Source organism: Aphelocoma coerulescens, chromosome 3 (assembly GCF_041296385.1).
Source record: "Aphelocoma coerulescens isolate FSJ_1873_10779 chromosome 3, UR_Acoe_1.0, whole genome shotgun sequence".
Taxonomy (NCBI): domain Eukaryota; kingdom Metazoa; phylum Chordata; class Aves; order Passeriformes; family Corvidae; genus Aphelocoma; species Aphelocoma coerulescens.
In genome coordinates, this window is record NC_091016.1 from 69,625,418 (window position 1) to 69,651,022 (window position 25,605).

Below are 25,605 nucleotides of genomic sequence, written 5' to 3' on the forward strand. Positions count from 1 at the left end.
ATCAGCCTTTATTTCTTGGTTACAATAATTACTCAATTTGCAACTCTAACATCCTTAGAATTTATTTTATATATATAAGTGTGCATGGATATGTGCTGCTTGGAAATAATATTTTACCCATAAGAGCAGATAAATACATTTAAAATGTCATATTTTTTATGCAAAGGAGATGTGGGGCCAATAAAGTAAAGATGAAAAGAACACATAATTGTTTTCATAATACTATGAGAGTTAAAAAAATATGGAGGGAGAAAAAAGCTCTCCTGGGGGAGAGCTTTGGTGCTTTTTTTACTTCCCAGGGTAGGTCAAATGAAATTTTCATTTCAAGTGGGATTTTTTTTTTTTTTTAGTTAAAACCACAAAAGACAAACTAATAACTTCCTCCCACTCCCTCTCATAAATCCAGAATCTCAAATCATTAGGAAATTTAAGGTATTGTAAGCATATTATTCTTGCATTTAAAAAAGAAAACCAAGACTTTTAAGTACTGGAGAAACATTGTTTAATTTTCTTTTATTAGTTATGCCAGTGAAGCAACTCCATAATGACAGTGTTGGCATTTGATGTAGTTCATCTGTTGTTGGGGAGGACATGAGAATCTGCTGTATTGTGTAGTGTATCAGTAAGTGGTTAGTTTTGCAGCCCGTAAAACTCGCATCAAATGCTGTCAGTGAAAGAGAATGCTCAGAAGCCTACCCATTACTTCCTCTATCTTTGCTGAAATAGTACATGACTGTAAAGGATCACCTTGATCACAGCTTGTTCAGACTTTCAGTTTAAGTTGGACAGACCTGGTTTTCATTTTTATTCTTTTAGTATTTGTTGAAATCATTGCTAGTACACACACTGGCCATACCTTTCCTGCTTTTAAGTTAACTTAGTCCCTATTACCAGAATATTGAAGAATTTCCCAGAACTGTGGCATATGAATGCCAAAACCATTACTTATAAGAGTCCAAAGTCTTTCCTGTAAAATGAACATACTTGGCTATTTCTGATTTAAGAATCTCATTGTCAGAGTCAGGTTTGAATATGAAACATGTCCCAATTACAATATTCCCTCAAGGTATGTCAGCAATAATTACTTGTTTGGAATGTTATTAAAGTGATTTTTATGAAATTGTCTCATACCTGGTAGGATTCTGAAGGTGTGGATATCATGCTGGGTGTATGTGCTAACGGTCTGCTGATTTACAAAGACAGACTCCGGATCAACCGCTTCGCTTGGCCAAAAATTCTGAAGATTTCCTACAAGCGAAGTAATTTCTACATCAAAGTCAGGCCAGCAGAAGTAAGTAGCACCCTCCAGTCTTGTTTCTTTTGTGAGATCATTTTTGTACAGCAACAAGAAAACATCCTCACTTTTTCCACAGTTGTCCTCATGAGCTTATGATGGATTCAAGCAGAACTTAGGAGTGCTTTTTTGTCTAGATTCTAATGATTGTATTAAACACTTGTCTTGATTAGTAACGGCAAACCAAGAAGAAAATCTATTTTCATGTTTTTAATAGAAGCTGTCTTGTTATTTTATGGGGGTTTTTTACACAAAAAGCTAGTTATATTGGCCATGTTCTGACTGTGCAAACTTGCAGTACTGGGAGAGAGCCAGCTTCTCTTCCTCTTTGGGTATAATTGTTTGCTAAATGTCAGCACATCAAGTCCGTGGCTGTAACCAAAGGCTTGAGTTATCCTGTAGGATGTTATAACTCTTTCTGTTAGCTGCTGTGGAAGTAGGGGACTCAACTTTCCCTTCAGTTACTGCTAAAAGTTTCTGGAAGTTGCTGAAGGGGATGTGTGTGTGGTTACATTTTGAACCCTTTGTAACTGGAAATTTAACAAAATCCCCAAAATGTCAGATACTGTAATGCTTTTTTAGATTATACTGTAAAATGTTTAAAGTGGCTTTTGCTGAGTGAATAAATAAAATAAAAGAGACATCCAAACACCAATTTTACAATACTAACATTGTAGTTAGGTAAGTTTTTGAATGCAGATATACTGTTCTTGCATTCACTGATGCTGTGCGTGGATGAAATATTTTTGCTAAGAAACTATTATATAGTGATACAAATCATATAAGTTTAACACTGCAGTATGGATTTCAGACTTCTATTAAACCCAAGCAAAGTATGAAGCACAACCTGAAGTACAATTGCTTTGTGCAATTTATCCATCATGACATAGCTCACCAAGTATAATTCTTTTAAAGGGCTGGAAATTCTGATCTTTTTAAAAATATTTTCTAAAAAAATCTTATGAAGTCTTATGGCAGGAGTATTACTGCTTAATACAGTAATGGAACTATCTGAACTCTACCTACTAATGGCCAGCTTAAGGAAATGGGTTAATTTTTTTTGTGGATTCTTTCCAGCTGGAACAGTTTGAGAGCACTATTGGGTTCAAACTGCCAAACCATCGGGCTGCTAAAAGGTTATGGAAGGTTTGTGTGGAGCACCATACTTTCTTCAGGTAAATGATAATTCTCTCCTTCCCTCACTTTTCAAGGTATGCTCATATATTTCTTTTAAAGGATAGGAGAAAAGTAAAGATTTCCCCCTTCTTTGCCCCTTGCAGTGACACCTCTTAGATGGAAGATACCCTGACAGTCATTGACCCCAAATTACCAATTCTTAAAGTCTCAAGTACAATTAACTGTTTTATCAAAACTTTCAGAGTGCTAAGAGGATGGAACTAAACAAGTGGTCATGGAGCACTGGAGGTCTGCAAGAACTGTCTGGCCTCAGTGCTGTGCCACGTGCTCTAGGATGACCCTGCTTGAGCAGGGAGGTTGGACCAGATTGACCCACTGTGGTCCTTTCCAACCTGACCCATTCTGTGATTTGTGATGAGATTTCCTGAGAGACTGACTTTTAAGAATGAGCATCTAGAAAGCCACTGTACACCTTCATAAGAAGCTCCTAGGGCTTGACAGTAATCTTCATTCAATTAACTTGAACATTCTGCTGAGTGTAAATACTTCTAGCTGAGTTTTTCCTTATCTATGAACTAGACTGAGCTCACAATCATTCTTCAAAGAACAGAGGATCACTTTAAATAGACTATTTGTTTATGTAATAATCCATAACCTCCTCTGCATTTTTTTCTCCAGCAACTGAGGAACATAATTCTGAATTGGTCATTGAAACTATGATCTGTTTGTAAATGAGCACCTTAACAACAGACCATGGAGTAGTTCCTCTGTCTACTTCTTCAACTGAAAAGGACTTGGAAAAAATGGTTGTTTGATTTTTATAATAACACACATTCTGTGAGGGAGTGCATGTGCCCCATGCAGCCTAGGAGTTACAGATTTAGGTTGAATCTCCTATGAATTGGATAGGCATTGAATCTGAGGTTTTTCTGCAAAGCACAGTACCTAGGGTATGTAAACAGTAAGCTTTCTCCTTCAGTAGCCTGTTTGCTTTTGAAAAAACCAGCTGTGTTTTATGGTAAATGCAATCCTGTTGCTGCATATACCTTCTAGACAGAGAACTTCAGAGAACTTGGGCACCAGGAGATTTAAGCAGATGATTACTGGAACTGTCTCACTGGATGGTTTTCAGTATTCAGATTTTCATTGAATGTAGCGTGTTCTTGAATGCAAAGGTGGAACTTACGCTGAGATTGGCAAATCCCAGCACAAATCAGTCTCCAAATGCTTAATTTAGAAGCACTTCCTTTTTAAATCCTGATCAGAGATGGTTTTTTCATATTGATAGAATTCTTTTATTAACACAGTCCAGAATCATATTCTTGAAAATTTGAAGTCTGCTTTGGCTGGTGGTGTCTATTACCACAAATAGCAAGCAGTTCTGCCCACAGTGAAAAGTTTATTAATGCTCTCCAAATAACTCATGCCATGATTTGCTTTGTTGGTAAGCTGTATTTCCTAGTTTTATAGTAATAAAATAGACCTGAATAAGGAAAAAGCAAATCTTACAGAAGTCAAAAATCCTAAACTGACAACTACCATTTGCAAGTCTGAAAGCTTTCAGGAGCATTAATAAGCGGGAGATAATCTTACTACAGAAATTCTGACATAATAAAAATAATTGGATTTTATTCCAATCAGAAGTGGCTTTTTCTAATGACATTCCAGGAATGATATTATAACAAGAATTATGTAACAAATACTTGAACCATTCTGTAAATCCATATACTCCACTGATGTCACTGGAGAGAAAATCCTCAGAACCTCTCATCCTGATTTAAAAACAGTAAAATAAAGCCAGCTCTATTTTCCTTCAAAGATAAAAAGCAGAAAGCAATTGCTACAGTCCAAGAGACTCTAGCTCATTCAGAGCATGTGTAAAGCTTGTGTATGATGCCACAGTAAATTGTATATAGTTTAGATGGATATTTTTAGCTTCCAAATCTCTTAGCATGCCCTATGGTAAGATTCCTTGTGTTGTCTTATGTAATGTTTCAGTTTGTCTCAAATAATCCCATTAAGAGCCATTTTCCTGTAATGTATAGGAAATTCAGCCAGTATATGAAGTTATTTATAAAACTTGTAATGAACTGTATTGAAAATGACAACCAAAGGGCACTGTATTCACTTGTTATCAGCTCAAACTTAGAGGATTCCAGTACCATTTTCATAGAGCAGCAATCTACTTTAAAAGCACAGTCAGACTATATATCTACATTAAAATTTTGAGGTAAGCTTAGTTGGCAACTCTGGATCTTAACCAGTGTCTGCAGAAACCTGCTTATATTTCCACTTTACGATGTTTTATTTGAAATTTTCATGATTGTTTCACCATCTCTCCAGAATGTCCTAAAGTGGTAAAAGCATAGTTTTCAGTTATTTTATGTAATTAGGACTGTAATACAAAAATCCATTCAAATGCCCTTAATCAGGAAGTAATTAGTTCTCTTGTTTTTTCCACATTAAAAGATTAAAAGTTTATCTCAGCAGGGTGGAAGATAAAAATGGCAGTTAATGCTGCAGCCTTGCCAAGACTGGAAAATCCAGAACAGAAGGAACCTTGGAAAAACGCTTTTAGCTTTCTTCCTCTTAGTAAATAATTCACTCTCTCTTAGAAATAATGGGGAGAAAGACTGTTTTATAGAAGCAATGAAAGTGAAGCTCCAGATACTTGCAATTTTATTGCATAAGTGGCCTCAGAAGGGTGCATTAGTTTGTCTTGAATTGTTTTCTTTATAAATGTTGGAACAGATGCAGGTGCATGCATATGCATTTTAGGCATGGGGGATTGGATGCTTCTGGCTAGTGCCCTGATAAAGCCATAAACATCCCCTCTTAGGGAGAATGGGGGAAGGTGTTTTTAAGATTCAGGTTTGCTTCTCATTATCCTACTCTGATTTGATTGATAACAAATTAAAATAATTTTTCCCCAAGTCTAGTCTGTTTTGCTCATGAGAGCAATTGGTGAATGATGTCTCCTTGTCCTTATCTCACCCATAAACTGCTTGTTACATCATTTTCTCTCTTTTGTCCAGCTGAGAAAGGGAAGTGTCTTTGGTGGGACTCTGGTATCCAGCCAGGGTCAGCTCACCACACTAGCTCACTGTTCTGTTTGCTAGGTATCTGAAAATTCTTCAGTTTTGTTGAAATACCTTTAGAATGACTGTTGTAGTCTTCAGAACCCAGCACTGGATACTGTCCTAACATACATTCGATCGGGTTCTGCTGACGCAGATATTTCTGTGCAAATGCTTCAAAAGAGGAGAAAAAAGTCAGCACAGTTTGAACACTTGCTTGCCCATCTGTGCCATCCTCAGTACAAAGGGCACATGAATTGCTGGTTCTGCTTGAAAGAAGTTGATGTTCAATGAGCTGCTCATTCTCTGCAGGTTCTCAAATCAAGAAGCTTTGCAATAATCTGATAGTTTTATACAGAGAGAGTAGGCCATGATGGGTAAGCATGAATTTGCAGCATTACATTGATCCAGGAAACAACATCAAAGGCCTTTCCAGAGAAGCAGGGACTGGGAGGAGTTCTTGCAGTGATGACTGTTTGCAATATCAGCAAGGATGGCAGTGGAACAAACAGTACCCTCTGTTGCAGTTGATGGTCAGATTTCAAATATAAAGTACAAGACAGGGGTTACATGAATATGAACTTTGAAGTCCTTATACTGAAGGAAGTTCAGGGATGTAGAGAGAACCCATCTTCAAACTCACATGATATCAAAACCTGGTGATACACAATCAACCAGGTTGGAAAAGACCTTGGAGATCATCATGTCTAACCTATGACCTAACACCACCTTATCAACTAAACCATGGCACTGAGTGCCACATCCAGCCTTTTTTTAAACACGTCCAGGGATGGTGACTCCACCACCTCCCTGGGTAGCCCATTCCAATGCCCAGCCACTCTTTCTGGTAAGAAAACAGAATCCCTCACAGCCAGTTCTGCCACATTGGTACCTGGACTTTCTGATAATGACTCCAACATGTATGGTACAAGCATACATATCCAGCATTAGCAGTACATGTAACTGACTCTTTTTCACACTTTTCACAATATGCTTCTTCCCCCCACTCCTTATATCCAGTGAACATCAACCTATATAAATTTATAAATGACATTGTAAAAAAGCTAGAGTCTGAATGTAGACTGTTAAACTTGTTGCTGTTGGGTAACAACTCTCCAGTGTTCTCAATCTCTTTTCACTTGATACTCCCTTCTATACAGGTTTGAGACACCATTCCCTAACTTTGAGGAACAGCAGCTGCCATATTGGTACCTCAGAATATACGAAAGGCAGTGGAAGTGGAATGTATAGTTTTTACTATAAGAAACATTCTAAGGAGAGATCTGAGATGTATTCTACATGGACCTAAAATGACCTCAGCTCTCCACAAAAAAATTAAAATTTAACCAAGATAGCACCAAAAGATAGGAATCCCAGATGCTTAGTCATATTGTGGAAAAATGTGATGGTTATCAGCATCACTTCAACTGTAAATAATAAATAACATGCATTGTTTTAGAAGGTCTTTGCAGAGCTTACAGTAGAATCCTCTCTTGGAGAGCACTGTGAACTGAAGTACAATAAGTAGCTTCAAATTACCTCATTACATACCTAAAATAAAGCCTTTTAAACTGACTTTCCTCATATTTCCTTTTTAGACTTGTATCACCAGAACAGCCCCCAAAAGCGAGGTTTCTGACCTTGGGTTCCAAGTTCCGCTACAGCGGCCGTACACAAGCGCAGACACGGCAGGCCAGCAACCTCATAGACAGACCAGCTCCGTACTTTGAGCGCACTTCCAGCAAACGTGTTTCCAGAAGCCTTGATGGAGGTATGAAATCTGACTTATTTTTTCAGTGTTGTGATTACATTATGCATTGTCACTCTGACCTGACCAACATTTGGAAATGTTAACGTTATGGATGGCCAGAAGGTCATTTGACAAATTTATGAATTTCAATTCCTAAAGCTGATTTAGGTACTTGTCAATGTTAGGTGACCTAAACATTAAGTTCAGTCACTGCCTAATGGTATGGCACTGCTGTGAATATATGGAAAATTCTATATTGGGTATGTAGCATCTCTGTACACTCCTCATACCTTTTTTAAGGGATAGGCACATACGATAGGCTCTTAATAGAATTGTTTGGTCAGTGGCATCTTTTGGGATCTGGGTTGGCCTGAGTATCTCTAAGCAGAAAAGGCTGAACACATTGTTTCTTAGAGTTTTCCTTCATTTTGTTCAGTATATTGCTATCCTAGTATATTTAGTACTTCAGTGTTTAGTTGAAAATTTTTATGTTGACTTTGAATAGCTAAAGTTTCTTTTTGTCATTACTGGTGTTTGGTCTTTTTGAGCAGAAATACCGTCTGGTTTCCTTTACTGGAAACAGGCATTCTTTCCAAAGGCAGGGGTAGCAGCACTATGTGTGAGATGTAAAAGCATATGTCTTACTCAAAATCACTTCTACAATAATATATAATAGAAAAACACCAGCAAAATAACATGAAGCTTGACTTAGATTCAGGCACGCACAACTTCACTGGAATAAAAGTGAACCATGACAGTCATGTGAGTTTAGCTACAATCGAGCTGTCAACTTTATCTTATTTTCTTAAAAAAATCTTCTACTTAGAAGAGTTTTACTTCTGCAAATACTCATTCTTCCTATACTATGACAAAGAACAAACTGGGACACTTGCTTGGGAAACCTACCAATCTGACCTTCCAAGAACTGAAGTAAAAATATGAGGCAAAAGTGCTTGCACTGCTATAGCACGTGATGACTTCTTGTGGCAACCAAAAAACCCATCACCACGTCCGTGTTACTGAGTCTGGTTTTGTTCCTTTTCTTCTTTTGGTTAGAAACAATTTGAATTTTTCACAACTCTCAACGGTTGTATGATCAAGACTCTCTGACATCCCTTGTGCATCATCTGTAGAATACAGGCATGCATGCATGTGTGTTCAGGCCCTAACTTTCACTCTTACAGAAGCATCAGCATCAAAGTTTTGAGCATGATGAAACGTTGTTCTGAAAGCTGCTTTGCACAAAAGGATCTGGAGACTCCAGGGGAACAGGTTGAACACGAGTCAACGTGAGAGTGCCCTTACAGCAAAGAAGGTTGTCTGTATCCTGGGCTGGATTAGCAAGAGTGCAGCTGGCACATCAAAAGAAATTATTGTTCTTCTCTTTTCAGTACTTTCTGAAGAGCATGCCTGAAATACCGTGTTCATCTTTGCTCTCTGCAGTACGAGATGAGCAGTGACATATTACGAGCCCAGTAAGGACCATCAAGCTGGTCAGAGGGCTGGGGGCCTGTGATATATGAGGAGAGGCTGAGGGAACTGTGGTCCTTAAGCTTTAAAAGGAGAAGGCTGTAGTGAGGTATTGCTGTCTACAGCTACTGACAGGAAACCTATAGAAAAAAACAGAGCCATGTGTTTCTCAGAGGTGCCTGGGTGGGGTGTGCCTGCAAGTTGAGACACAGCAAATTTTGGTTATAAGTAACAAATTTTTGCTTGTTTAAAAAGACCTTGGAGGTGCTTAAAACTCACCTGGACAAGCCCTTGAGCAACCTGGTCTAATTCGACCTTCTCTGAGCAGGGGTTTGTATTAGCTGACCTCTGGATGTTCCTTCCAACGTAAGTTACTCTGATTTATCAAAACTTACTCATGGAACTTGAGGGACATATACCCAAGAAATGCTCTCTTTGCCACCTAAGAAGGGATCAGAAGTTTAAGTTGCAGAACTTACAGGAGCCCTCCAAAAGCCTTACATCCCAAATGCCATATTTTCCATTAGCTGGGCTTGGCTTCTTACCCTCTTAAGGGAGCCTCTGGTGTGAAGCTTAGACTTTTCAAAAGAGGATATCCCTCAAAGGTACTCCCAAGACACACCTCTTCCTCTCAACTTTCTGCACCTTGGCTTTGTAAAGCAAAGCATATGGAGGTATTACAGAACATTACTAAATGAATTAAGTTTGTATTGAAGTTGTATTTATTAAAACTCCTTCATTTAATGAATTCTCCTCTATTTCATTACTACTATTTTGACTAAGGCATCATGATTTAAAAAAAGAGCCATCCTGCTCATTAATCCTGTTATGCTGAATCAAATAAGAGGAAAAATATTTAAGGCCTTTCACTCCCTTGTGCTTTGACTATATTCAAGTGTACATACTCGGTATTTCCTCCTTCCATTTTTTGCAAGCATATAGGGAGAAAAGTTCTTACTTTCACTGAGCTGTTTGTGCAGTTTTGCTAAGGTTCCAGTGAAAAAAGTGTGACAATTATATGCGTAGCTATTTCTACATTACATTAAAGTAGTCCTCTCAAACAGTGAATTTCTACAAAATCCTCTTTAATAATTGTCTCTCTTTTTTTAATGGTGATTTACACAGTCAAAAGAACAATACCTTCAATTTATCTTCCAAGACTAATCAAGAAGTTGATAAATACTCGTCTGATACTATGAGGGTTTTTTCCACACATAACAAATACAAGTCTTATGAAAAGGGTGCATTGCTGTTCATATCAGTGCAATGGGAACCCCAGACTTTTTGTAAAGCCAAGAAGATGAAAAATACTGTATCACTCAGTAACTAGCTGTGTTGATCACTGCTGATATAATCATAAAATGCTTTTCTTAAGAAGATTTAAAACCAAAATGTTTCAGCTTACCTAAATTAACCAAAATTGTTTTGTTTTCTAATAGCTCCCATGGGTATTTCAGACCAAAGTCTTCTAAGAGACTTCTCTGCTACTGCAGGGCAGGCTGCTGGAGATAAAATCATTGATCTTGAAGCTGCTGGTCAGGCCAAGTTAAAAGAAGGTGGCAGAGAAGAAGATGAAAGCCCACTCAAAACTCCACAATTAGAATTGAGTCAGGATGGAAAGGTATGTCTGACTTTCACACCGAAATTATTTGTTCATGTGGTGTGTGTCCACATGTGGTTATTTAGTGCCTATCAGTTCTGAGTACCATACACAACCTTATATTAAAATATTAAAGGAATATTGTCAAGTGGTTTCTGTGCATTTAACTTAATGTAAGTGTATGTAAGCAAAAGAGAATACAAACTTCCAAATGGCACTGACCTAGAGTTTCTTCTATTGCTATAAATCGAACTTAAATTCTCAGTAAGCTTGCATGTGTTTTTGAAAAAATGTTTCAAAGGGTGAGTTTTATTAACTTCCTTAGTTTGTTTAGACTTGAATAAAAATGTTAATGTACCATGGTTGTGTACACTCTACAAAGTTGGGTATATTATGACTGAGTTTAATTACCATAGGTAACAATTTTGTTTTGGTAGCCATTGCAGAATTATTTCATCCTTTAAAAACTTGTGTGTTGACTAAGGTATAGATATCTGTGAAAAGTTAAGTACTATGATCTGTTCCTGTTGCAACCATTTGCTTGTCTTGTTTGTTTGAGCTACTAAGGGAATAGGTCCAAAAATTTAATTTATTTTTTCTATGATTTGATGTAAAAATTTCCTCCCAAAGTGCTGGCTCAAATCTGCTGCTCTTTCTCTCTTGGAGATCATTTCTATTTCAGCAATTCTCCAGAACTTCGTTTAATATTTAAAGAGTAATTTTTTCCTCAAACATTTTTGCAAGTTAGTTACCCATTTTATTCTTAGTGAAACTGCTGAGTTTCTCTGTGCAGTTCATATGTTTCCACTGCATTCAAGTGTAGGAAGAGAACAAATACCACAGTTATATTTTTTTTGTTGTTTGCTGGCAAGTTGAAATAACTTTGAAGAGAAAAAAGGCACACACAGTTTCTTTATGGGAGAAAAATGGTAAAATAAATTACTATGTTTTGCCTTCAGCCTTGGTAGAATGGTGATTCTCCCTTGTTTTCAAAGTGGTGTATCTTTCAGTATTTAAACCAAAACAGTTGTGGAGGGGAGGGCACTATTTTAGGAAGTTGTTCCAGGAAGCTGTTCAGTAAGGTTTTGTTACATATGCTTATTCTGTGAACAGCTTTTTTTCCCCCCGTAGTGCAGATGCTTCTTTTCCTTTCTGGTTCTCTTTAAGTCTTAGAGAAAACAGTTATAAACTCAAGAAGTGCCAGCTTGTCTTTCATGTACTGCACTGTCCTCTGACCTTTCTGCTAAAGCTTTGAATGTCTGTCTGCTTCCATCTGTTTTAAGTGACTATTACAGTTCAAAAGTGCACAGTTCTTTACAGCCTGAGATCAAAACATTCGTAATGGGTTCCTTTCATAATCCACAGAAGTAAACAAGTTGGCTGCTTGTAAAACACAGCGGGATTTTTATTTCTATTTCTATTGCTTTAGTAAAGCTATCCCTCCTTCTAAGTAAACGTTTTCACTAACTAATAATTTCTTTTTTTTCCCTCTTCATGTGCCTTCAAACTTGCATTTTTGTTGTGCTTTCATTTTCCACTGTGCACAGAACTTTTTTCTTCAGCTCACTCACGTGCACCCATCATCACTGTCCATCCATTCTGTGTCATCCCATTTCACAAACTTGTCACCTGTCCCCGAGATCGACATGCTTTCAGATATTTCTGAGGAAGACCCCTTTGAAGAGCCCCTCCTTACCATTCCAGACATTTCAGAGTGCAATTCCATGGAACAAACATCAGATCATAATAAAACCAGAACAGCTTCACCAAGTAATACCTTTGAATCTATGAGACCCCTAGATAGTCGAGGCTCCCCTACCGTTGAGGGAAGAATCCATACAAATGACTACAAAAGCACTGAGTTGTGTGTCTCATTCAGCTTCTTCAGATGCCTTTCATTTAGTTTCCGTTCGCTGCTTGATGAGGATGGCTATATTACTTTTCCTAGCCTTCCTGATGTTTGCATTTCTTTCCTCCCACCTGGCCTTCAGCACTATATTCCTATTACCTCTCCTTCCTTCATCCCCTCTTTTCTCCTTATCTTTGTCCTCCTTCTGTCTGCTTTCCAGTCTATTCCTTTTTCGCTCACATTTTCCCTTCCTCTTGCTCTGTCCCTTTGCTACCTGGAGCCTAAGGTGACTTCCTTTAGTAGCTCTAATGGCAATGACCTGAATGACAAAGCAGAGGAAGAGGAGGTGTGTAATTTTGCTGCTTAAATGTTGACACTTGCACATTGCATTTATGCTTTTTCTCACGAGGCTTGCTCAGTTTTGCACACTTCCTAGTTAGAGATGTATCTGTGTACATGCCTGTAAATATATATATATAAATACACAAATGCATATGTATCTTTTTAGCATTTCTCATTTGTGAAAAATTGCCATTGTGGGACTTATAGTCAATAGATAGCTCATGGTTTTTCTGCCTAATTTCCTACAGCATGCATAATTTCATTGTATTCCACAGATACTGAGCTGCAGGTGGACTTGCATTGTAGTTCAAAATGTTAATGAGCACAAAAATCTGAATACTGAAAGTGCTCTGTGTAACAATAGATGTTATTTGATACTATTTGCAAGTTCTATTTGCACTGTCAATTGGTCTTAAAATGCCTGTCTCCTGCATGCATTGACTGGAATGCACATCTGTGAAGTTCTGTTTAGATCTGAAAAATGAAATTCCTAAAAGCTGAATTCAGAAAACTGCAAATACTTTAAAATCAGTGTTTTGTTATTCCAGATTTCAGATGTTTCAGCTCTCCAAGGGTGTGTGCAAAGTTGAGTCTGTCCAAGGCACTTTTTCTTTTTTCACATGCTTTGATTAATCTCTAGCAGCAGTTGAGACTGATTTCATTCATTAGCTGGGATTGCAGGCTGTGTCAGACTGTATCACTGGTCTGAACATTCTTTGGAATACACTGCTAAAATTGCTGTACAGAAGCCTCAGTCACACTAGTATGTTGCTCTGATCATCTGGAGTGGCTGACAAAATGCCTCCTTTCCTTATGTCTGCTGCACGTATTACAGCAATACCACTAGAAAAAGGTCTTCTATTTTGATCCTCAAAGAAAATATTAAACCAATTATTATAGAATCAAAAAGGAGGAGGATCTGTTTAATGTTACATTTAACAAAGTTTGCTAAACCAATGTACATATTAAAGACATGCTAAATATGACACGATATCATTATAATACCCGTCTAAGTATAAAATAACAAAAGACTTGACACTAAGATTTTCTCAATTTTTCTGTAGCCTAATTCAATCCATAATTTGTAACATACTTACATAAAATAGAACCCCAGATAAGTCAGGAATTAATAAAAATGAGGTATGTACTACATCATATGTGCATTCACACAGAATCCAAAATGTAACAGTATGAATAGTAAATCCCTCTTCAAATTTATGAACTTGCAGTGTGTTGACTTGTAAAATGCATCTTTTCCTAAGATTACCAGTTGATATTTGTACTTGTGGAAAGACAACTGGGAAATGGTTCACTCTTTAAAGAATGCTGTTCCTAAAGGTATTCAGAATACTTGATGAGATATGAAGATTAGTTACTATTTCCAACAGAATGCATTGCAGTTTAAGAATAAATATATTCACCTAAAAAGAGGGGGGGGTGGGGGGTGTGTGCAAATAGTTCATCCCAAGACAACAACATTCCTAAAATTTAAGACAGTTGGTAAATACAGTGTTTATGTGTTTGACTTGAACCCTAGACTCTTTTCCCAAAAGAACTCCTGGATTAGATTCCATTTTCTCATCAACTCGTTGCAGGATTTAAGTCACTTACCATAGAAATTGTGCATATCATTTTTATTCGTTACTCATTCTTAAATTTTCACCTGGGAAACAATAAAAAGCACAGCAAGAAAGAGACACAATGTGAAGCTTCCATTTTTCATGCCACTTATGCCAAAAATTACTTCAGCCATTCTACAACAATGTAGGTGCAAGAAGACCCAAGTCGCTTAATTTCGACAACTGGGGCCGAAAAAGTAAAGGTCTGTAAAATCCAGCACGCTTAGCAGCATTTACAAAGAGATGAAGCCTCTGTGTTAGTCTGTAAGCCAATGTTAACACCTCCTTTTCTTGATAATTTGTCATGCGCTCGCACAGGTGGAATACGAAGAGGAGGAAGCACAGCAGAAGGTGCTTGGTTGTTCTTTTACAATTGAACCTGGCTGTGGCTGCCTGCCTTGTTAGCACCCTAAATTTCCTGTGCGTTTTGTCTGAATAGTGCCTTTTCAACATACCATTTTATTTCCTTTATTTAACTGTCTGATTGTAAGGGTCCTTTTTTATTTACTTGCTGGTCCATTTTATGTTCTTTATGTTTTGTTTTTGTTTTTTTTTTGTTTATGTGGCTCAATTTCACAGATCAGTTCCTTGAGAGTAGACGGGGAAAATATTTATGTCAGACATAGCAATTTAATGTTGGAGGTTTGTATATAATACAAGAAATACTCTCCATTCTTACGGGCTGCCAGGCTGCATGGAATGGGAGGTCACTTGCAAGCTGTTAGGGACACAGTGCATGAAGTGCATGGGGAAAACCAGCTTGGAAATGTTGCATGTTATCATTCTAGTTTCTGAGTTTAAATAAAAAACAAACAAATGCAAAAAACCCACAACCAGCCCTCAGCTTGAACTCTGAATGTCAATTAGCGTATTTTTGCTAAATGTTTTCTAGGTGGCAACAGGGAATAATAGCCCTATTTAGATAAAGCAAACACATGGGTGCAATTCATAATTCTAAATCGGTTTTTGTACATTGCACCTCAATGTTTGCATCTTCTGTTGAGCAGGGCTTCTAGCTTTTGCCAGTTTAATCTACCTTCATCAAATACATTAGCTGAATAAATAGAATTAGTAAGGGGCAAGCAGCAGAAATATAGAAAGCTAATTCTGGTTCTGACACTGGTTTTAGGAGCATTGAGAAATGATGAAAGGATCAGATATTCAAAGATTCAATGTTTGGATATCTTCTGAAATATTTGCTTTATTTTTTCCTTTTCAAATGGAAGTAAATTTTGCTTCTTGAATGTTGGTTTTCATTGAAGATGAGCAACAACAAAGAGCTTTGAACAGTACGTTCATGCTTAGTGCTTTGTCACTGAAGCAGAGATTTTTATTGCAAGAATGTTCATATAGATTGCTAATCTCAATTATTTTATCAGAGACTGTCTGTAGTTATAATCAGTATCATTTAACTTGTGGTTAATAACCTAAGCCAATATCTGAAAATGTTTTAGAAAATCCTACTGCTGTCTTTATTTTATTCATCCAGATGGGGCTATAAATAATTCCCTTTGTCACAAAAACTGGTTTTTTTTAAATCATTGGTTTTGTTCAGTAATAAGGAGATGTGTGGATCGCAGTAACCCAACTAATGTTTTATGGCTTTTTGCAGCTTTTTATCACTATTGAAACTTTGCTTGTGTATAACTTACTAAAGCACTGAAAGTGTGTATTGCATAACTGTGCTTTGATCAAATCCAAGAAATGTGCCTTGTGTCAAGCCAAGACAGGTCTTACAATAATGACGTGATTGTTACGAGCTTCAGTTGTATAATAGAATGCCTTTGGCATAAGATTTTACTTCACTCAGGAAATACAAACTGTAGGGGGACATACTTAATGTCTCATTTGTTAGTCCAGGATGAAAAGTGGTCCTGTGACAATACAAACCTACTGAGTTGCCAGAAGGGGAGAGGTTCAAATGTTCAAACTGCATGCAGGCTTATCCACAGGGTTAGGAAATATATATGCAGCACCAAACCCTTACTGGGGCTGAACATGCAAATGAAAAGAACTTAGAAACTAATGAGTTTGGTGGTTGGATTTTTCATGACTTAATGTGAAGCGTCTTTGCATTGTGATCACTGAAAATAAAAACCCTAACCTAAATGGTAAATTTCGGAACACTGCTAAAAGTATTTAAAATCTTTGTAAAAACATCCAGATTCTTTACCTAGATTATTATTTCTGATGACATTCTTTTGACAAAACTTCCTTAGTCCGCATTGATAATATTTCATTTTAATACTCAGTCTTTTAGTTCTTTACTAAAAATGGATCTGAGGCTTAAACTTGAATATAACTACAGAATACTACTGAAAAAATATTCTTGTGTTAGAGTAAGCATAAGCTTTTCTTGAGACCTGGAATGCTGGAAGGAAGACAAATTGTGAAGGCAGGGTGAAATCTGCTTTTCCCACCAAATTCCAGCCATTGTATTTAGAAGACAATGAATTCCCGAGAAAGCTAAACATATATATTTTTGTCTAGTTACTAGAGCAGTTACATTTTGGCACAGCTCCTGAACCTTACCTCTGCCCTGTAGCTGGTACAAAGTGAAAGAATCCCTTGTAGTTATTTGATCCAAGGTGCTGCAGTTTGGCCTCAATGGGTCATGACAAAATCTAATTTGGTATTCATGCTGTGGTGTCCCCTTTGGCACTGGTCCATGGAGGTGCAATTTAGAGAGATCCTTTTTTTGGTAGTGGCATGCATGAAAACTATTCCTACTTGTGTCTGTCTGCTGTCAGGTTCTTAAATGTAGAATTGGTAGGTAACAGGTTTTAAGTCTTTAAATCTGACTCTTCCAGTAAGTTTAAGCCTACACGAGAGGCACAATGAGTCGTCCCTCTGAAGCTAAGCAGGTGTTAGCTGCTTGCATATTTGGCTGTGTAGTATTGCATTCACAGATGTAAGTATTTTTCATGGAGCTCATAATATAAAGAAAGATCCATTTTTATGCTCCTTGGGTTAAGCTATTCTTTCTTAAAGCTACCTTCAGTTATGTTAGTTGTGCAGTATCCTGAGACATTTGTTTCTGTGCTTACAAATTTTAGGTGAAAGCAAACAGCTCCTGGAAATTATTATTGTTTCAAAGGGCTACTAGTGTCATGTTTTGGGTGAAAGTAGCTCTCTGCTAAATAACCATGTACAGCATTATTTTCCTTTGCTTGAAAATATGGAAGAAACAGTGTATGAGTAGACCTTCACTACAAAAACCAAATTAAAAAATCTTGGTCCCTTGCAGCCTTAAATTTTTTATTTTGAGGCACTCCAACGAGGGTCACCTTTTCAGACACAAGGCACTTTCCTTGGTTTGGTTGCTTCTGTTTCTTTTTTTTTTTTTTTTTTTTTTCCCAGTTAAGTTTGCTTTTGTTGTCGTGTTTTGTCCTACTTTGTTGCGGGTTGCTAGGACCTGGATAAGACCCAGGACGACTTACTGAAACACCAGGCTAGCATTAGTGAGCTCAAGCGCAATTTCATGGAATCCACACCCGAACCACGCCCAAATGAGTGGGAAAAGCGGCGTATCACACCTCTGTCCCTACAGACACAAGGGGTATGTCACTGCACACACCTGTCTGCATGCCTTTCCATACAACCCTGTATGTAATACAGCAAATGCAGTTTGTCCTTTAGGTTAACACTATTTGTCTGGTGTAATATTTGTTATTACTAAGTATACATTAACTTTTTTAGCACTTACTATTGGACCTGACTTTAAATCGTGGGTGGAATTTTATTCTTCTACATGAACAACTGAATTAGAGGAAAACAGAAGTGATGGCAGTATTTTCCTGTATGTTAAGGATATCTTAAATTTCACTCTGATTTACACAGATTGAAAGAGATAATTTTTCAGTGACAGTAGAACTTTTCCTTCCTTTTCTATATCTTTATCTCTTCATAGACAGCTTGTGCATAAAGAGACACAGTCTGTGTTTTGTTTCAGAAGGACTTCATGTGATCAGTTAATTTACAGTATTGACTTCTGGACACATTTAATGTAGTTGTTAAAATTTACTTATCTTAATCTTTAAGAGTCTGTAAAATGAATTTATCTACTTTTTCTCTCTACCTCTCCTTTCTGACTGAACCTTGAAACAGCAGTATGGAAAACAGTTTTCTACAAATAACATCCTGAAAGCCTGTACCAAGAAAGCTACCCAAATTTCTCATGCTGTTGTGAAACTTGTAGTTATATTGGGTTATTAGCTGTTTCTTTCATACAGGAGATGAGTAAATCAGTCTTCTAAAGCAGTCAGCTTGTGTTGTTGTCCTTGTCTATCACCATGGTTCCCACCCTTCCTTCCTTAAATGTATTGTTGTCCTATCCCCTTAAATTCTTCAGCTTTCTTTTAGTACACAGAAATGTGAGCTTTCAGTTAAGCAGGCCTGATGCTACAGAATTCTTTTTGATAATAGGACGTTATTTCAGTAATATCTGTAATTAATCTGAACTGTGAGTATGCGCATACAGAGAACACAGCAACTGACTATGCACCACTTCTTTATTCTGTTAATTTATGGTTACTGCCAAGAAATTCCTCAAATTTCTTAGTACCACCTTAATATTTCTACGCATGGTGGTATATGCATAGGTACAAATTTTGGTGATATTCTCAAATATTCATGACACAGTGGCTCATTTAATAGCAATAAATATATTTTTGGTTGAAACAGACATTTATGTAAAAGTGTAACTTAATTTTTATTATGTGTTTGTGTGTATTTTCTGTATTAGTTTCTTTGTATTGGTTGAGGCCCCTGCAAATTATTTTCTATCTGGTGATTTGGTTTCTTTTTTTGCTCATCTAGTATGTTCTGTCACTTCCAGATGATTTGGTTTTATGTTTATGTATAGTGTATGTCTGTCTCATTGCTTGTTGATTTACACTGGTTTTATAAAATGAAAACCAAATAGAAAAAAGGAGACCACATTTTCCAAGTGAAAACACTGCCTGGGAAGGAGAAACAATGGATTGCAATGCCGTGGATTGCTGGAGCAAAACCAGAGGAAACCGATAAGGTGGCTGCCCTGAAACCTGCTGCTTTGTCGCTATATCTGCTGTGGGCTAGCTTGCTAGCTTGGGCACTTCTTTCTTGTTCTTGTTCTTTTTTTTTTCCTTGATGGAAATAACTTTTTTAAGCCAATACTGGAAGGAGAATGTTGAGTTGTAAACCAGGATCTCTGTGTGTATATGTGTATAGATACACATATAAGAATGCCAGCAACATTTTTCTTAAAACATCAAACTAACCATGAAGTTCTGAATGGCCACTATTTGAAAAGAAAACCAATTTTTCACTGGAAAATTACTGTATTTGATGTGACTAGGATGACACCAAAACATGTATTTTCACTCTGTATGGAAATAATTACTTGCCATTACTAGACACTTCACACAAGAACTTTTACTTTGGGTGTTCACTGTGTAATCATTGTTCAAATCAATAATGCTATATAAGCAGCTTCATTTCAAAGGCAACCTGTTCTGAGTACCTCTGCACTTCTGTACCTGTATTTTCATTCAGGAAAAGAGGGAGGGTTTGTCCCTGATAAGTTGGTTTAACATCTATGCAAAGAATAGCACTCTGTAACCAGGGGGACTAGTAGCAGTGTGATAGTGATGAGTGGCAATTGTGATGTTGCCTTTTTTACATCACTTTTGGTCTATTAGGTGAATGTGAAGCTGGCAGTCCTATTTCACTAACATATAGAAATATGACATTTGGGAAATTGTATTTCCATCCTGAATTATTTGTTGATGGATGCCTGTTGATCCTTGCCTGTCCTTCAGGATAGCTGAATAATAGATGAGACTAAAGCAGGGATACCACTGCTAATAGTCTTTGTTTTCTTCCTTCTTTTGCTTCAGCGAAAATGCTTGCAAATAAGTAATTTCCTGTGTACTAGAAATGTTATTTTGGGTGCATCTCATTTGTGCCACTATACTCTAGATCCACCATACTCTTGCAAGTGCACAGCATCTGTGACTTAATTAAACAAAAACTGACACATTAATATGTATGTCGCAAATATGGGAAAGATTTCTATTTTATGGATACCCACAATATTTTTTCTTTAATCCATCTGCCGCAGCTTGTAAACAATATATCATGTTAGAGTGTATGACTGTGTACCAGAAGAATTTGCCAGGAATTTAAACAGGGGCTGATCTATCTATACATTTAATCCTTTTTACTTAGGAAATTTACCCCAGAAAACAGGGGTTACATTATCAAATGAATTGTGTGACTGGGGTTTTCATTTTAAAATATTGGAAGACCCAAAAATTTGAAGGTGGGAAAATGCTAAAAGATGGGTGGTATGTGTGTGTCTTTAATTATATCTATCTATCTATCTATCTATCTATCTATCTATAAGGGGGAGCAGGGATAGAGAGAGATACACACAGCCTGACCACCTACCACATAAAGATTTTGGTTTTCGCCTGCTTTTTTTTTTTAATTTTTAATTCTTTGAGTGATCAGAAAACAAGGTATCAGAGTACAGTGAAAGGAGGATCATTAACATCTTTGCCTCTGGATGTAATCTGTTAATAAATGAATGCTTCTTGGGTGTAGCAAACTAGGGAAAGAAAGGAGGGGTAAGGAACACATTGCCCTGATGGATATTCAATGTTGCATGAAGGCAGATTTAATAACTTGCATTCCTGTTTTCTTAGCCACCCTTGAAATAAACTTTGAATTTTAGTGTAGGGAAAAAGAACAAGTTACAGGTTCTTTTTCTTTTTCCTTCTCTGTTCTTCTGCATGCCATCTGGGCTGTAGTGTATGTACAGTAGCACGGTGTAACCTCTGTCAGTTCATACTCTACATCACTGCTCCCATGGTGAATCCCCACCGCTGCAGCTGTGTGCATGGCACCTTGGCTTTCCTCTGGTGTCTGCTTCTGGCATGATTCTCTGTAGTGCCCTTCACGAAGGCTGAAATGTATCTCATGGAATGTTGTCAACATGTGTCTTATGTCATGTTATGTATTTGTATGTTGTTGGCTTTTTATTTTAACCGCTTTTACTTCTAACTTCTTACCAGAGTTTGTGCAATGAAATCTGAAATAAAGAATTGTGCCTTTCAGAGACTTGTACCCACATGAACTTTCAAAATTTGCTTAACCATACAGATTTAAAGCCCTACAAAAAATAGACCAGACTATGAACATAACTTATGCTTTAAAGCAATGTGTAATCTTTTATGTATATTTGAAAAAAAACAACCAAGTTTTCCCACTAAAATGGGAAGGACTTTATTAAAACAGATTTTTAATCGACATGAATTTCCTTAGGATATTTAAGTATTTTGAAAACATATATATAACATTTATTATAAAGAAGTAAGAAATATTTTAACATTTCAGCTCTGTGGGTATGTATTTTAAGCAATTGCGTCTGACAGACCTGGAGCTCTGATCCAGCTGGGCATTAGAAGATATCAAAAATGGATTTTTAAAAGGGGAAAAAAATCCCAATAGTAAATACGGAATTACGAGCTAAGTGTAAACCGTGCTGTTTGGGAAATCCGTGTAAATGTCGATGCGTAAATGTCTATGTATTCAGTTTCCACGGTGCGTTGCGCATGGTGGAGGCGCAGCCCCAGCGCACGGCTGTGCTGTGTCCCCTCTGTCCGTGTCCCCCTGCTCCCGCCCAGCCCTTGCCTTTGTCACGTCTCTGTCTTGCCAAACATTTCCCTTGTAGGTGGCTGCCGCTCCGTCCGCCGCTGTCTAACTCTTTCCCTTCTCTGACCCGTCTAGAGCCTGGAAGAGGAGATAACCTCCATTTTGTTTAGTAAGGAGCGCTTCGGCGCCGGCACCAGCGGGCCCTTCGCCGCCGCCAGCCCGGGGCCAGCAGAGGGCGCTGCGGGGGAGCAGACGGGCGCCGCCGCGGCCGCGCCGCCCCAGGTGCTGCGCGGGGCCGGGGCAGGGACGGGGCCGGGCTGCGGGCGGCTGCTCCCGTGCGTCCCGGCCTGCCTTAGAGCGGCGTGCCGGCCTGCCTCAGAGCTTAGCTCTGCCTCTGCAGCACGCCACAAACAGGGAGGAATCGGTGCTTGGCTAAGCTTATGCTCCGTAGGTGCTGCGCTAGGTAAACAGCTAGTAAAAGCTAGCATTAAGTCACAGATGGTGTGTTGATTTTTGTATTCTTTTCATTTGAGCTCTTAATTTTGCTGCAGACTGTTCACTAAAAACCTGTTTGATTAAAAAAACCTGACACCTAATACATAATTTACTGTGGGCTCTCAGATAGCGGTCGTTATTTTGTTATGCAACAAATACTAATATAGCTGCTTTAATATCATCCTTTTGGCTCCAAACTGAATTCTAATAGGATCTTCTTGGTAATCATGTATTGCTATTCTGGCAACATACTACCCTAAGCAGTCTTCCTCTCGTTATCTATTAAGTTTCATAAAGTAACAGAGCAAAGACAATGAATAAAACCATACAACAAAGTCTTTTTTACTATTTTTTAAATTATGGCAAACTGGTAGTAGAACATTATTTTTTTGCTGTTTACTTTTTAAAAATATTATTTATTCTGAATTCTTGATTTAACTGAGAGAAATAACTGCCTCAGTAGCATCACTGGCTAGTTGCATTCATGCTTTTTTTTTCAGGCTTTCATAATTCAATTCTTATGCCAATAATAATTTCCATAACTCTTACCTACTTTTGATCAAATATCTCGATGAACTTTAAGGAAACTATCATCTTGCAGTGAATATGTAGCATCTGTCTAGTATCATGCGTATACATTCTTAAAAGCTTGCTTGGAGGATGTTGCACTGTTGAAAAGGGTTATGCATTGATTCTTGTCCTCTGATTACTTTTTGTTTCACAGAGACATCCTTCCAGAGCAGAAGGGCCTTGTACTGGAGTCAGCGATGCTGATAAGGTTCTGCAGATTTTTTTCCATGGCTAAATTTGGCTCTAACTCTTCCAATCCATCTTCATTCTTTCCTTCCTTCTTTTTTCAGTTAACCATCACAGCCATCTTTTGTCTTCCATATGACATGAACCAGCCATCAGCTAATTTTATTTTCATCATTTTAATTTATTCATATACTCTACTTTTGTTTTTCCTCATCCATGTTTTTTGTGCAGAGTTCACATGAGACTCTGGACATAGTGGAGGAGAAGAAGCAGGCAGAGTTTGGGATAGAAGAAACAGTAGTCGTAGACGAAACCAACAAAGGGAAAATACACGTTGCCACTGATGCTGGGGAGACATGTAAGGTGGAGCACCTGTCAAAAAAGGACTCTTCATCGTTGCCATCAGATAGTAGCAGCAGCAGCAGTAGTAGTGAGAGTGAGGATGAAGAGGTGGGAGAATACCAGCCCCATCATAGGTCAATTGAGGAAATCATCAGGGAAGAACAGGAAGAAGAGGAAGACGTGAAAAGGAAAGAACATGAAGAAAAAACGCAGCATGTGGAAGCCGTACCAGAAGGCAGTAAACTAAATGTCCCAGTTGAGCACACACAAGTTACAGCTGAAGATTTGGTTCAGGAAAATGCAGTTACAGTAGCTACAGAAGAGAAGAATTTGTCAGAACAAATTAAGCAAGATTTAGGTGAAGAAAAAGAGGAGGAACAGCTGAAACTCAATGGAGATGTGTCTCATGTTGACATTGATGTTACACCACAATTAATTTGTTGTTCTGAGGTAAATGGTAGAACAGTATGACAACTAGATTAAGCAGAGATATTTCTTGGGGTGAACATATACCTGCCTTTCTTCTTCTCCTATTCCTCCACATCTTCTGGCATCCAACAAGATTCAGATCATTTGGAAGGGGAAACCATTGATGAGCAGTGAAATTCTGTCTCCTTCAGTTATGGTTTCTGACTTTTTGCTAGAACTGAGTGAAAATCACCAGTAAAGGCAAACCTTCCGAAGACTGAGATCTCTTTTTTTTAAATCTCCTCCGTATTTTATATGCACATACATAATGTGTATTTATTAGTTATGTGTTTCCAGTGTTTTAAGTCTTGTCTTGTCTATTTGTCAACTGTTTTTGACAAGTCCATGACATGTAATTGTGATTGGAAAACTATTGCAAATTGAAATTAGAAAGCACCCGTCACAAATTTTTATTCTTTTTTTCCCTGTAATTACTCGCTGCTTTTCCTGCCTTTTTTTTCCTTCCTTCAGTAAAACATTACAGATTTTTAGGCTAGAATATGTGTGGCTAGAAATTGCATAGATGAGAGCACTGCACTGTTAAGTGGTGACGCTCGTATCATGTTTCTGTGAAGTCTTCTCGTGCACTAGATACTTAGGAAGCATGCAGGGGTTCCTGTCACAACCAGTTGTTTTAAGCCAAATGAGGTTGAAGAGTTCCTTACTGGGCAAACGTTAAAGAAGCAGAAAGGGAAAAAATTAAATGCAGGCATGTATGTCTTTGTAAATTTGTCATAATCTTCTCCTGAGTTTTTCACCAATTCAGTGGACTTTTTGTAGTTCTCTACCTGCTCGTTCTTGTAATGGTGGCAATTTTTTTTTCTTTACTTTTAAATTGAAACAACTCGCATTCTTTCTTTTGTTGTCTTTTGCATACACAACTGTTCTGATGAATTATATGAAAGAATTAGTTTATTAGACTTTTAAAATTTGCGAACACCCACACTTCCTAAAAACATAGATAGTTTGGAGGAAGGGGAAAAGGGCTACTGTGTGTGTAAGCTTGAAAGGGTGTTTGCATTTTTGTCCTGGCATTTTACCCCATATGTATTCAAAACCAATATAAGATAGCAGCTGATGCATCTAGAAAAATATCAAAAGGCTTTAGTTCTTAAATCTAATGAAAATCTCCTCCAATAAGATAAGTCATAGGTTCACTAGCTTACAGACCCCAGGTTAATTGCTTTGTTTGTGATATTGCAGAGAACACCACTAGTTTACTCTAAATTGTTGAAGTCGCTTTTTAGAATCTTTGTCAAAAGAAGTAATTGACTTACAGAAAAATTTAGACTGCTTAAAATACAGTTTTCAAAAGTTTTTCTTTTCCAGAACTAATACATATTATATAGTTAAACTTTTATGGAATTTCTAGTCCTGATTTGCAGACTGAGGAGTGATAGGTATTTTCCCAGATTAGTTCTAATACAAAGTTCATCTCTCTGAGCTAGCTGTCAATTTCTTAATCCAAACTAAGATTTTTTTTTTTTTTTTGTAGTGATCCTTTTACACATTTTCAGTACACATGTTGTAGCTTTGTTTTAGCAATTGCTCTTTGATATGTGCTGTTGGCTGAAACACTGAACTTTGACAAGGTTATTAGGAAATTAAATTTTCCTACAATATTATGGATATCCTAGAGAGCTGATATATTAATCTTCGTTTCACTTTGCTTTTTTACTGCGTGCTTTTTGTATGGGAAGTTAGTCAAATACTTATCTTACTGTTACGCTTTTCTTGAGCTTTTGGTTGTGTTTTCTTGGTCCACTTT

The 25,605-nt window shown here is 37.5% G+C and overlaps 1 protein-coding gene across 12 annotated transcripts in view; it reads left to right on the plus strand.

Moving 5' to 3' along the window:
• EPB41L2 (erythrocyte membrane protein band 4.1 like 2) overlaps positions 1-25,605 on the plus strand; it is a 107,849-nt gene that overhangs the window by 76,657 nt on the left and 5,587 nt on the right. For 3 of the 12 annotated variants that reach the window (XM_069010765.1, XM_069010768.1, XM_069010767.1), the window contains 10 exons: positions 1,139-1,291; positions 2,372-2,469; positions 7,107-7,279; positions 10,168-10,349; positions 14,718-14,780; positions 17,551-17,697; positions 19,063-19,167; positions 21,912-22,058; positions 22,996-23,049; positions 23,259-23,819. In XM_069010765.1, the coding sequence (XP_068866866.1) occupies positions 1,139-1,291; positions 2,372-2,469; positions 7,107-7,279; positions 10,168-10,349; positions 14,718-14,780; positions 17,551-17,697; positions 19,063-19,167; positions 21,912-22,058; positions 22,996-23,049; positions 23,259-23,819 (1,683 nt within the window). Of the gene's footprint in view, positions 1-1,138; positions 1,292-2,371; positions 2,470-7,106; positions 7,280-10,167; positions 10,350-11,875; positions 12,524-14,456; positions 14,490-14,717; positions 14,781-17,550; positions 17,698-19,062; positions 19,168-21,911; positions 22,059-22,995; positions 23,050-23,258; positions 23,820-25,605 lie in introns of all 12 variants that reach the window. The other 9 variants (XM_069010778.1, XM_069010769.1, XM_069010774.1 and 6 more) reach the window with 9 other exon arrangements.